Here is a 14,465-nt window from a genome sequence, read left to right on the forward strand (position 1 = left end):
GGTTTAAATCTAAAACGTTAAATCTAAATCTAATATACTAGATTCTAGTTATTGAAGTTCTTATTGGAACTTACTATGTATGTAGGTATATAGTGGCATGCATTGGCAGAGTAAAATATTTCAGTGGTTGATTTAAAATATTCTGAATGCCTTTTATCGAACTGTAAATAACAGCATTCCAACTCTGTATTCTTGAAGAAGCAGAAATTATGAGGTTTCTGTGAAATTTTTTTAAATGATTACATCAGCAATGTAGCAAACAAAACTAGATTCAGTGTCTGTCTTGGAGAATTCCTAAACTCTGTTTCTTTTCTCTCACCTATGTAATAACCCTATCTCCACACTTCCTTGTAGATAAATGGAATGCCCACAGAATGGCACTATGCCACACCAACTATTATTGCAAATTTAGATCCTGATCCTGCAAAGAATTAAGTAAATGTTAAACTTCGTATTCATGAGTAATCTCATTGAAGTCACTGGAACTGTGCCCATGTGTAAATCTGCAGGAGCAGAGCCTTAAAAAAAAAATTCACTAATATTAGACTTGTGTAACTATAACCACAGTTGCACTTAGATATAGTGTACCTAATTGATCTTCAAACAAAATCTCAGCAAGACTTTCAGATTTGCTTCCCTATATTTCTATTTAAATTCCAGCTAATCAGGTTTTGATGGCTATAGGAGTTAATTAATACCTTGTGTTAGTACACAGTAGTATGCAAAACTGATTTTTCTCATGTTAAGAATTAAAACTCTTATGGAAACTTGCTTCTCCCCTCCCCCCATACCTTCATGATATTAAACTTTTTCCTTTCTAATCCTTATTAAAATCAGGGCTTATGGCTTATGAACTCTAAATTTTATATACTTAGTGCTCTTATAACTTGCACAGTAAACCTGTTTAAGACATTTAGAGTATGTCTATCCTGCACACTTCTTTCAGCTGCATGCATACTCTGATCGCTCCTCTAGCATGGGGATAAAAAGCAGTGTAGATGGTGAGGTATGGCTTAGGCAAGTAGAACAGGGAAAAGCTCTGTTCCCTTCGCATTGCTGGAGCCTTCCCCTGCCATAGGGAAAGGCTCCGTCAGTGGGGAAAGGCTGAGCCTTTCCCTGCTGCCAATCCCTGCCAGAGCTTTTCCTGGACTCAGTGAAATGCTTGTCATCAGGGAGCTGCTGAAACTTCTCCCCACTGCCTCTCACCTGCCATAGCCTTTCAGTGACGTGTAGCTACACACCACAGCGTGGATGCAACCTGCTTTTTACTGCTGCATGTAGCTACATATAGCCTATCTGCCACCACCAGCAGTGTGTAGTGGAGAAGTAACCTTGGAAAAATGTGAATACTTTTCCAAGTATGGTCACCTGTATATCTAAAGCTTGGCATTTGGGCATCTGCCATATCCCTATGTTTTAAAACTGGCCCTAGAATGTGAAATATTTTACTAAGGATTTCATACTTGAATAACTTTATTTATTTTTCTGTTTTAATATGCTACTGTCATTGATTCTATACATAATGAATTTATTACGTGAATTATACTTCTAGGCTATAAATCGTAATAATTAGCACGAGTTATCTTTGCACTATTTTGCAAACACTTTGTACAGGGATTTACAGGATCAGGCTTTTGATTTGATGTAAAAAGTAACATAAGTTTTATACAAAAATCTTTTTTTTTTTATTTAATATAGTTATCGTACCTCATGAAAGCTGGAAGTAGGCTGGGGGCCAGACTTTAAAAATGCTCAGAACCCCCAGTTAAGGTTAGATTTTTCAAGAGTTCAGCTTCCATTGAGGTACCTAAATTAACTGACCAGATTTTCAAGAGTGGGAGCTCTTGGCATTTTTCACAAGAGCTCAGCACCCCTTATTTTACCGTTCTCTCCTATCTTGTAAAGAAGTTATTTCCTCTTGTGTTCAGTAGACAAAAGAAAGATCCTTAAATGTCTATTAATCAGATTAAATTGTTTTTGCTAATGCACACATACACCAGTAACTCAAAAATAATTTCAACAAATCGCTGCTCCAAACCATTAAGTGTTTGCAATTTTGTCAGGTTAGAGTACTCTTTAAAGAGTCAAACATTTTCTAATGTATTTTGCATATTTACTGGCTACTGAAATGTTTTCTAAAATAATTCCAGATGGAAATACTTCTCTTACCCTAATTTTGTAAGTCCCTATAAAGCACAACATTAAGTGAGAACAGATTTTAGTTGCACTCTTTTTCCTATATAGCTAAAACAGGAATTTTCTAGCTTCCCAATGTTGAATGTCATTTAAATGTAGCTTAAAGAAATATGATCTTGTACAGAATGGAAGGCGTTGCGGAGGTGCCTTCTGATGAATGGAGGCTTCCTCCCCTCCCAGGATTTTAGGGAACAGTGGGAGAAGTCAGCAGATGTAATTAGTGTTCCTCAAAAGTGGGAGAGATCTGAAAATTTAACAAAGAGCTTGAGTAATTTGTTGATGGTATTTTAGATTGTTGGAGGAATGGACAGCCTTTCATGAAGGCATAAAAATAGAAAATAAAAGCATAATGGGACTTCCAAAATAAGTGTTTTTGGAAAAACCTGAGAACAAAGTACATTAGCTCTATTTTAGGGCTAGCAACTGTTAGTGTAATAGGTTAAAATGGGATATTTTTGTCTGCTCTGCCAGTAATATCTTTAGGCTTCATATAATGGGGTGCCTTGTACATAATCATTTCAGGATTTATTCTATAAATATATATTTCTTTACTTATTAGAGGATTTTCTATTAGTCAGATTTCTCAAATAACCTCTTCGGTTTTCCATATCACTGAAAGAAGTGATACTCCTGTGGAGCCACAGCATTCCATTGGCAATGAGACCGTGTGCCAGAGTTCAGTTCCAGAAAATGAGCCAATAAATGGAGCACAGAATCAAGGACTAGCCAAACCAGAAAAAAATGAGGTAACGTTTTATTCCATATAAAAAGGCCTTTTGAGCTGCTTGCTCTGATAAATTGCAAAACAATTCGCCTGCTATGATGGCAAATTCATCCATGTATATGACACAGATGCTTTTGAATTTCATTTTACTCTAAGTAATATACTTGCAACATAAGATATAATATATCTAATTGCCTTTCCATTACACAAAATTTCGCTGTCAAACAACTGGATGATGCAGAAGGTGAATGTGCTCTTAACTCAAATGTAACATAAACTACTGTATATTTAAAAACATTGTGTAGTATACAAAGTTAGCATAATTGTTAGAGTATTCTGATCATTTTTTTGTAACTTACTTCTCTGTTTAGTAATTAAGGAATCCAATATAGAACTTACCTGCAGTTAGTTGTTTTGTGGGATGTGGTGTTAGCATTTTGTATATGTCCTGCTTGTGGCAACTAAGAAATTTAAAATTAAGTACACCCTATTGAGTGGACTATCCGATTCAGAATATAAAGATATGCTCATGATGAATGACAGAAGCCTTGTTAACTGTATTCGTTAGAAAGTAAATCAGATTTAAGTTGCCCAACTTTTTTGTTTCAGTAACCTTTCAGGAAGGTACTGTAGGGCTTGAAAAACTTATCAGATGGCCAGGGAACTAAACCTAGCAGTCAGAACCTGAAAGTGTTAAGCAGGATCACAAGGGAGGTTCATGGGTCTTTCACCAAGGCTTCTCCAAGCCGCAGCAGAGTGAAGTGAAATGAGAGTTGTTGGCTTTAGTGCTTCCCACTGAACAGAGTTGCCTTCACTTACCTCCACCCAAATATCGACCTCTTTATTCAACAACAATGGATTGCAGTGTTTGCTGGATATTTGTGTTACAATTATCGGTACTGAAATAGTGACAGATTGGGGACATATCTGGCTCAAATTGTGAACCTCATTGTGTTCTGAGAATACCACTTGGTGATTGTAACTTCCACTCTGACCTTAACTCTGTATTGTAACCTCCACGTTGGATGAAGACATCATCAGGCAGTGTTGAAAACCAGTCTAATCTTGACAAGGTCAGTCTATTTGAGATACTATATGCACATGCTAGGGTGTGGGACACCTCAAAGCAGACTAAGCTATCAGGAGCCATCAGCATTGAATGACTCTTCCCTAGTAGAAAGATGTAGCAGGGGGCAGGGGCTGGAGCTGGACAAAGGAGGCTCTTTTCTCAGCAAGGAGCCACTTCTTCCTCATTGTGTAAACAAAACAGGCAAAAGAAACTGTGCCTCATGTAAAGATGCTAACGAAAACCAGGACTCGCAGGCAAGGTGAGATTAGAAGGGAAGGTTGCGCTGAGGACTCTTACGGATTTATGGAAAACTTCTTCAGCTTTTTTTAAAAAGTAAAATGGTTGTGGTTAAGGAATTCCTTTGCTAAGCCTGTGTTCCTAACTTTACGGCTGTGTTTCCCTGAAGTGGTTAATCTAGAAATCACAGTTCCCACAATTTGGTGGACTCTGGAGAAAACCCTTACCAAATGGGGGCTCAGGAGGGTTATAGCACTGGTTCTGGGTCTAGGCAGCCAGATTGCAGGGTTCCACTGCTCAAGAAGGATGCCAGAGATGGGATCTGCATCTGTAAATGTGCCTGAGAGACCCAAAACTAGGAACAGTGATTGGTTACTGCCCACACCAAGGGAGCTTAGAAGCATGTGGGATTCAGCAGTTTAATCAAAATCACAGTTGACTGGGATCTGTCCAGAAAGGGTGACTGGGTCAGGTGATAGACAACATTGTTTCCATTTGTACTTAACTCATGCATCACAGTTAACCTATTGCTGAGGTGAGTGGGGATAGTTCACATCTTTCAAAGCTTTTATTTTAAGCTGTCTTTAGGTTTGTGATGACACCCTTGCATTATTGCATACAACGTTTTACTCGCATCTGTTAGTAACTTTTTTTAAAAAAAGAAAACAAGGTTTAGACTTTGCAGTATGATTTTGTGTTCCATGACACTAATTGCACAAGGTACAGATTTTTGTTCCTACTGTTTCAATAGAAGATCCCCCAGCTTGTCTAGTTGTGCTGAGACATCTCCTTCTAACCTACAATTTCAAGGGTTATTAGGGTGTTTTGCCTTGGGTTTCATATAAGTGTACATGTTAGTTGACAAAAGAAGTCCTACTTGTAATGCTTCTGAAAAAAAGGGAATGAAATCATCTTTTTTCTGCTGCTGAGTAATTATTTTTACCTTAAACTGTGGTATTCCAGTGTTTAAACTTTGTCCTGTAGGATTGGTATAGCTTTTTGCTTGTATTACTAAAGTAAAAATCTGCTCTTAAAACTGATGGCAGAAATGGCATCTTTTAGCAGCAGATCAATATCTTACGTGTATTCAGTTTTACTTGCTTACTATAGTGACAAAACAACTTTCATTCTTCAGTCCTGCAAAGCCAGATTCAAAAAGTTAAAGTTTTATAACCATTAAAGCACAAACTGTCAACATCACATGTCAAAATATACAAACATCCTTAAATCAAACTGTTGTCGAGGAGCATTTTCTTTGCCTATCTGTACATTTTGATTATTATTGATTTGATTTTTGTTTGTACGTGAAATTTACCATTAAAATTCAAATCCTTTTAAGCCTAACTGTGTCTAACCCAAATAATCCTTATTTCTTTAAGCTTCGTGATTCAACAGAGCAGTTTCAAGAATATTATAGACAAAGGTTACGTTACCAGCAGCATTTAGAACAGAAAGAACAACAACGACAACTGTATCAGCAAATGTTGCTTGAAGGAGGAGTAAACCAGGAAGATGGGACAGACCAGCAACAGAATCTTACTGAACAGTTTCTTAACAGGTTGGCTTTAGTTGACTGTTCCATTGATGTCATCTTATGCTCTTCAGTACTAAATTGCCTCCTAGATCCTAATCTGCTTAGATATTCAGAATGCCAAATATGGAATTACTCTTTCCCAGATGTACCCAAAAATAACTTTCCGGGCTAAAATTATGTTTGCCAATAAATTTTTCTGAAGAATAAACTCCTCTGTCATGAACAGGAATGAAAAATAACTCGCTAAACAATTTAGTGAAATAGCAGTGAACTTATATACAGATATTTGAAGTTGTTTGTGGTCTCTCTTTAAATGTTTTATACTAAGATAACCCTGTAATTGGGAGAGCTTTTCTCCATATTGGCTTTATTTAGACAATTCGTTACTAAGATTTTGGGGTATTGATATGAAAATCATGAGGAAAGCCAACTAACTTCTAACAAGAACAAGAACAAATTTGCTTTAATAGTCATATTCTTTGGAAGCTCAAATAGGCAACTGGCTCACTTTTCATTTTTCCTAGATTTTATAATATAATGAACTTAATTCAAACCAAGCAGCAACTAAAAAGCTGGATTTGGGTATTTTGGTCTAAAAATAATGACCGTTCTCATTGTGTTGGTATTCTAAAGCTACAAATCCCTCTTCAAATACAGTATCCTCTAACTGGTCTAAATGTGAGTAAATAGACATAAGTTTTGCAAAGAAAATCTTGGCCCTTTGTAAGTCGTACATCCATCCATCCTCCTCCCGCACCTCCACTCAAAAAGGGTTTTACTAACTTCTTGATGTCTGCTGACTAAAGTTTATAATCTGACTTTCTTCCAGAAAAGCACTTCAGCACACCTAAATTCAAGTATGTAAAGTTTAAGCATGGGTCTAGGTGCTGTACTTTGGACCAGGGCCTCTGTTCTTCTGGAACCTGAAGAACTGGATATATTTGAGGACAGTTTTAAGAAAACTTATTGTACAGTCATTTTTATAATTAGAGGGGGGGAAATTTAACTCCTTGTGGTATATTTTGACCAAGTCTGCTGTGTACCCAGTTCTGTTGCATAAACACACCTTGCTTTGCTCTAAATGATTTGACCTGGCTCAAGGATTATTCAATTTAAGGAATAAAATTATAGACCCAAATAATTTTAAAAATAGTAACTTAGTCTACTGATAACTAGCATTTGGGAATTTTAAACTAGACTTGAATATGGCCATCAGGCAAATAAAATATTCTACATATATCCTTGAAATATTTATATTAATTGGCTGTGCTTTTCATATGGAAAGTATTGTTAAATCAGGCTCTTCATGTTAAACTGTCTCATGTCTGTTTAAATTTTAGCCCTCCTGGAGAAAAGTGAAACTCTTATAAATTTGTTTTCTGGCCATGTAAAATAAACTTTCTTTTTTTTAAACTCATGGCATAATAGGGAATATCACACTTGTGTAACTGGAATTTTTTTTTTTTTATTTTCGTTAGTTCATAAGACCAAGACTTATTTGAATGAATGTGTGAATACTATTTGAACTCTGGTAGCAAAGAGAGGAAATTCAGTTCAGAGCCAAAATTCATCAACTAAGTCTTTATTAAGTATTATTACCCAGTTCTAGTATTTTGTGTCCTTTTAAGACCAAGTGTTTCTTTGTCTTTTTATGGAGGATTCCTGTTGATGTTAATGGAAATCCTATGCACGTGTCTAGTATATAGCCCAATAATCAGAAACCCGTGAAAATCCAAATGGACAGAATTTAGCCCTTTAAAACGGAAACTCTTAATGTTTGTTAGGTCTATGCTAAATAACCTGCACCATGTATGAACTGTTATCAAACACACAATTCTGTCATAAAACAATTGTGGCAGGGTACCTCCTTCACCTTGCTGGGCACAGTGTTTTCCCCCTCTGGCAGTGGAGACATGGAGTAAATCAGTCCCAATGTGGACCTCAGGGTGGGTCTGAGGGAATGCTTTTTTTCCTCTTCTCCATCTCTGGGGTGTTGACTCATTATGTTCGCCTCTGGGTGACCGTACTTCCCCAAATAATCCATTTGCATAGTTGCTTTCCCTATAGGGAGGAGGGCAGCCCTCCACTCAGGAGAATCCTTTTCCCTGGGGTCACTAGCCCAGCTGCAGTTTATCTCCTTTTCTGGTGAGAGAGAGGGAGGGTTTTTTAAAGGTCACAGGCAGCCCTTAATTGGACTCAAGTGTCCCTCATTGACCTGAGGTAACCTCTTTTCATCTCATGGGGGAGGACCTTTACCATTCTAGGGCTGAGCAGAACTCCTCATTAGCCGCCTCCTAGCAATGGCCAAAGTGGCCATCCATAACACCAGGGAGAGGATGTTGGCCGAGGGGGAGCTCTGCAACTGTGAGGCCTATTTCCGTTCCTCTCTCCATTCACGTATCCGAGCAGAGTCCCTTTGGGCTGCGTCCGCTGGCTCCCTTGACAGCTTTGAGGAGAAGTGGGCACTGTCGGGTTCTCTGCTTGGGGTCCCCTTCAGGTTCCCTGCTTATGACCCTTTGCCCTCACACCTGTCCTTGTTTTTTCTTCTGTTGTCCCCTGTATTTATTTGAGTCCCGTGCTCAGCGGCTCTTCCCCTTAAGCTGGGGGAGGGCCTTTTGCCATGGGTGGGCTTCTGCCCGCCCACTTCCTGGACCCCAACAGGACCACTCTCTTACAGTTGTCTGGTCTGACTTTGTCACATAATAGATTCACTCTAGAAACCTCATGAGCTTGAAATCCCCAAAATGTAATTATTTCAGTTATGTAGTAAATACATAACCTAACATAAGGTGCTCAATGTTTGATTCTAGTTATCTTTGTTACTTTCTACAGTTCTCTTATGGGTGTGGTATTAGGTTGTCACTTTGGTATCAAAATGTAAAGGAGTATTTTTTGTGATTATTTTATGATGGGAGAAATAGATATCAAAGTAAAGGAAAACTTATTATTTTACTTTGACATCTTGTCAGTTTGTTCATATGAAAATACTCTTCCTTTCACGTTGACAGGGTGGGGTTAAAGCATGTCAAAAATATCACTCTTTCAGTAAATGGGCTGCTAAAAATCTTTGGGTCAAACACCATTGTAATTAAATATAATCAAACTTTTCATAGATTAATTATTATACCTATCATGCTACTGAGCAACGTGGGTACAATTTCACTTTTTTTTTAACCTTTTCAGGTTCCCATATTATAAACTGTTTCTTTAACTTTTATTGTCTGTTTTCATCAACCCTGTGCAGGTCTATTCAAAAGTTGGGAGAGTTAAACATAGGTATAGACACTCTTGGAAATGATGTGCAGACGCTCAGCCAGCAATGTAATGGGAGCAAAGGGCATGCATCTAACACACCAGCAACTAGCTTCGTATCACCACCACCAGATGTTAGTCAGAGAATAGGTACTGATAGCCAAAACGTTAATACGAGCACTCCTCAAAAGCGTGGATCAACAAATCAGATACCCTTTCTTGAAGAGTCGCCTGTCCGTGGGAGTAAAACGTAAGCACTAGAGATTGTGCAGAGCTGGAAATGTTGCTAATCTTCAGTTAATACTATGGGGATGGGTATTGTATTTTGAAAACTAGAAAATTCATGTATTTGTGGTGATGTATAGAGTCCTATGACCCGACCTGAATGCGATAGGACCCAACTAAAAGTGTTAGGTCCAGATCGGGTGGGAAAACAGGTGGGTTAGCTTGACTCTCCTCCTCCTGCTGTGGAGTCATTGAAGTGGAGGCAGCGTGCCCCGCTCCTGTCGTCTGCTGCCACCTTGCCGCACTGTGCATGCTGCGAAGTGAATGTGCCGAGGAGTCGTAGTCCTCTCAGGCCATGTCTACACTTCCCTGGGGATCAACGCTGCTGTAATCGATGCAGCAGCTGGGGTCGATTCAGTGGACCCACTTAATTGACCGCAGAGGGCTCTCTGGTTGACTCCAGTGGAACAAAAGGGGTAAGGTAGGTCGACAGGAGAGCGTGTCCCGTCAATGCAGCGTAGTGTAGACACCGCGGTAAGTTGACCTAAGCTAAGTTGACTCTAGCTATGTTATTCACGTTTAGTTTGGACAAGGCCTCACTCTATAGCACATACAGTGAAGCTGGGGGCGGTGAATGACAGGAGCAGCGCACACAGCCACCACCATGTGGAGCTGCCACCATGCTGACACCATGAGCAGGAGGAAGAGAGCCCACTCCAGCAGCAGCAGGCTGTATCAGGTTTGAGGAGAAGGGGCCGGGCTGGGCCATAAAATGACTGAACTCTCTCAAGGTCAGGTCTGGTGGGCTTGGGTCAAAAAATTAGGCTCTAGCAGACCTTCAGTGATGTACAGTTCCTGCTAAATGGTCAATGTAAACTCGATTTTTTTTCGGTTCACTTAGATTTCTGCTTTTCATAGACCACCCTGTAATCAATATATCCTGATATTTTTTTGCTCCCGGTTTGTATAAGTCTTACCAGAAAGTAATGGGGCAGGGAGAGGGAGAGGTACTCTTTCTTTTTCCTTTTTTTTTAGATGTTGCTTGTAGTAAAATAATACTCCCAAACAAGTTAATTTTCAAGATGACGATGTCACTTTTTAGTTATATATTTAACATTTTATTTTATTTTACTTTGCAAAAGTAAAATAAAAATATTTTTAAAATAAATATTTTATATAATATTTTTAAAATTTTTTAAAAATTCTGTAAAACGATAGCTTATTGTTAATATGTCAGACATAAGTGCTACTCTTGCTCCTATAAATTAATGAATTAATTCTGAGTGCCTGGTTGGATATTGTTGTTCCAGTCAGAATACATTCATCAAACAAACTAATTAGAAATGAGAAAGATCTGCTTGTTTTGTGTATTGCACTGAATTTTTTTTTTAATTCTTTAAAAACCAAACAGTATGCCAGAACACACTATCATTCAGCCACAACTTGAAGATTCTTCAGGGAATCTAACTAGGACAAGAGGTGATGAGGTGAGACTTTTTTTAAAGGCTATTTACATTATCCTTACAGGACACAATCTTTGAATCTGACTATATAATACCTTAATAATATTAGATGTTAAGAGCAACAGTATTTGTAATGAATTTCTAATACATGCCAAGTTTCAAAATTAAGAAAATGCAGATGAGGGTTAAGATTAAATGGGGGTGCAAGGGGGCTGGATGCAGCGAAATCTCAGGCTCCCCTCATATCCACCTCAAAACAATTCCTACTCCATGGAAATCTACTCAGACTGCAACTTGCTCTTTTAAGTCCTTGCCATCGGTGCTCTCCTATGCTGACCCCCAAAATACTGCTTATGGGACTTTGTCCATTACCTTCATACAGTAATATCTGGAGTATTCTGAATGGAGTGAGGCAGCACATAGCTATCTTCCTTACAAGGTGGAAGGTTTGGTACACTGTGGGGGACACATACCATGATGATAAACGTATCAAATGACCAGATATTAATTCTTTGCATTCTTTGATTCTAAGAAGGGAACTTAGACCATTTTCTGTCTTTCTTTCTCTGTTATAAGAGGGCTTTGTGGAGTAGCCCGTTTCTCACCCCACTCCCATACACCCACTTACCTTCCAAAAAAAAAAAAACCCTTGCAGAGTGATAGGGATCTTCAAGGCTTCTGCCTCTTTTCTGGCTTGTAGGAGAAAGGGAAGGGAGAATGCTAGGTGGCTCCAAAATGCTTGTTGGCCCAAGAACAATCAGAGGGAGTAGAGCACTGACCACATCATACAATACTGAGGCAAACAAACCCATGAAAGGAGCTGCTGTTGCATATTTTTGCAGGTTGTTGTTCTGTTTCCCCCGAGTTTGGAGTTCTGATCTATGATCCTGCCTTAATCTACCACAGGAGGCGTAACTGGGAAGCTCTTCGAGGGCTTGTTTGTGTCAGTTCCAATCGGGGTGTGGGGGGGGATGTGCACGCATGGCAGCCAGAAGATTTTCCCCCTAGCATTATCCATCGGGTCGGTCCAGGCACCCCCCCTGGAGTGGCACCTTCATGGCACTCAATATATGGCCCTACAGACCTGCCACCCCTCAGTTCCTTCTTACCGCCAGTGACGGTAGGCTGGAACTTCCCTTGCTCTTGTCGTGACAAGCGCATTTGGCAGTCTGTATATAATTATTCATTAGATTTTGTAGTTAGTATTAAGTAGTTAGTAGGTGCTTACGGTTAGTTCTTAAGTTTCCTTTGGGGGAGTTTTCCCTCCAGTGCTATCCAAGCGCTTGGGCATGCCATGGTCTGCAGGCTTCAAAGCCTGTGAAGTCTACGGCAAGTGTATGCACAGAAGCGATCCTCAAACTTCGTATTTGAAGTGTTTGTGGGAGAGCCTTCGAAAGGATCACTGTAGGATCTGCAGGGGGGTTTACCCCAGGACATTAAAAGATAGGGATCAGCACCTGAAGATCCTACTAATGGAAGTGGAACTCTGTTCCCAGTCCGACCCCGGATCCTGCACCGAATACCTCCTCCTCGGTACCTTGGCTACCAAGGTCCCTCCCCAAAGAATCAGGAGGTGAAACGATTCAACCTTTTCAGGAGAAAAGTCTAGTCCATTAGCGGTTTGCAGCTTCGCATTTCTAATCAGCAGGCCATTGTCAGCAGGTACTGCTATAATATATGTAGGGCAATGGCGAAATTTGCAGAGCTGCTGCCGCAGGACTCCCGCAGTGAGTTTTCAGCCCTGGTGGAGGAGGGCAAGCTCATTTTCCAAGCACCACTGCAAGCCACACTGGACAGAGCTGATGCAGCGACTTGGGTTATGGCTACAGGTCTTGGGCCTGCCATCCAAAGTCCAGCAGACTATTCAGGACCTCCCCTTTGAGGGTTTGGCTCTCTTATCTGAAAAGACAGATAAAAGGCTACATAGCCTAAAGGACTCGAGAGCCACTCTCAAGTCACTGGGTCTCCACACTCACATCATACAGCAGAAGCATGTCAGGCTGCAACCTCCTCTGCGGCCTGTTCAGCTAATAGAGATCATACGGGTGGTACTAGACTCGTCACAAGCCAGGGGATACTTCCCGGAAGTGAGGTTTTGGGCCATGGGTGACATCGTTCAAAGTCTCAGGCAGTTCACCACAACCAGAGCAGGGAATTGCCCAAAACTTCTAGGATACGTGGCCACTTGTACCTATTTGGTACAAAACGCCAGACTCTGGCTCCGGCCTCTCCAATCACGGCTAATCTCGGTGAATTGGCTGGCTCGGGACAGTTTGGACAGGGTCGTGACTCAGCCTCACTCAGTCCTTGACTCCCTCCTGTGGTGGCTCGACCCATAGGTAGTGTGTACAGGGGCCCCCTTCACCGGTCCTCAGCCATCCCTCTCGCTAGTGACAGATGCGTCAGCCGTAGGCTGGGGAACTCATCTGGGAGACCTCAGGACGCAAGGCCTCTAGTCTCAGGCAGAACTCTCTCCACATCAATGTCAGAGAGCTGAGAGTGGTACGCCTGACATGCAAGACTTTCCGAGCCCACTTGACAGGGAGATGTGTATCAGTTATGACAGACAACACCATGGCAATGTTTTATATCAACAAATGGGGGAGCATGCTCCTCTCCCCCGTTTCAGAATGCCCTCAGGCTGTGGGACTTTTTTGTGTAGAACATTCAATACACCTACAAGCATTGTACCTCCCTGGAGTGCAGAAAGAGTTGGTGGACTATCTCAGCATGTTGTTCCATGGCCACGAGTGGTCCCTATGCCCATATGTTACAAACGACATCTTCCAGTGGTGGGGCTTTCCCCAAATAGATCTCTTTGCTATGCGACACAACTGGAAGTTCCAGTGGTTTTGCTCCTTCCTGAATCACAGCCTGGGCTCCATTGTGGATGCGTTCCTCCTCCCATGGGGACGCCATTTCCTGTACGTGCTTCTGCCTATTCTTCTCATTCACAAGGTGCTCCTCAAGATTCAGAGGGAACAAGCTTCAGTGATATTGATAGCTCCAGCCTGGCCCCACCAATATTGGTACACATCACTCCTGGAAATGTCTGTGGAAGCCCCAGTCACCTTGCCGCTCTTCCCAGACGTAACAACTCAGGATCACGGCCATTTCCAGCACCCAAACTTCGAGTCATTGCACCTCACTGCGGGGAAGCTCCCAGGCTGAACCCAATGGAGCTCTCCTGTTTGGACCCGGTCAAACAAGTCCTCCTTGGCAGTAGGAAACCCTCCACCAGGGCTATCTACCTAGCCAAATGGAAGAGGTTTTGATCTGGTCGATGCAACCCTGTCCGTCTCCTTCGCTTGTGTCCATACCTCTTATACGGACTATCTTCTCCATCTTAAGCAGCAGGGACTGTCCATGTCGTCAATAAGGGTTCACTTGGCTGCCATCTCTGCCTTCCATCCAGGTGCAGAGGGCCGGTCGGTCTTTGCCAACCCTATGGTCTGCCATTTCCTGAAAGGTCTCGACAGGCTATATCCACGCATCTGACAACTGGTTCTGATCCTTTCCAAATTGATGGGTCCTCCCTTCGAACTGCTGGTGACTTGTTCCCTGCTCTACTTCTCGTACAGGGTGGCATTTCTGGTAGTGATAACCTCAGCCAAGAGGGTGTCTGAGCTCAAGGCCCTAACATCAGAGCCCCCTTACACCGTGTTCTATAAGGACAAGGTTCAGCTCAGGCCACATCTAGCTTTCCTCCCGAAGGTTGTCTCCCAATTTCACATCAAGCAGGACATCTTCCTCCCAGTGTTCTAT

The 14,465-nt window shown here is 41.2% G+C and overlaps 1 protein-coding gene across 4 annotated transcripts in view; it reads left to right on the forward strand.

The window, feature by feature from the left end:
• Positions 1 to 14,465, forward strand: part of WDR47 (WD repeat domain 47) — a 43,247-nt gene that overhangs the window by 13,959 nt on the left and 14,823 nt on the right. For 2 of the 4 annotated variants that reach the window (XM_038414217.2, XM_038414214.2), the window contains exons 6-9: positions 2,816 to 2,942; positions 5,606 to 5,784; positions 9,005 to 9,262; positions 10,649 to 10,724. In XM_038414217.2, the coding sequence (XP_038270145.1) occupies positions 2,816 to 2,942; positions 5,606 to 5,784; positions 9,005 to 9,262; positions 10,649 to 10,724 (640 nt within the window). The remainder of the gene's footprint in view (positions 1 to 2,815; positions 2,943 to 5,605; positions 5,785 to 9,004; positions 9,263 to 10,648; positions 10,725 to 14,465) is intronic. The other 2 variants (XM_038414219.2, XM_038414215.2) reach the window with 1 other exon arrangement.

Source organism: Dermochelys coriacea, chromosome 8, assembly GCF_009764565.3.
Source record: "Dermochelys coriacea isolate rDerCor1 chromosome 8, rDerCor1.pri.v4, whole genome shotgun sequence".
NCBI classification, from domain to species: Eukaryota; Metazoa; Chordata; order Testudines; family Dermochelyidae; genus Dermochelys; species Dermochelys coriacea.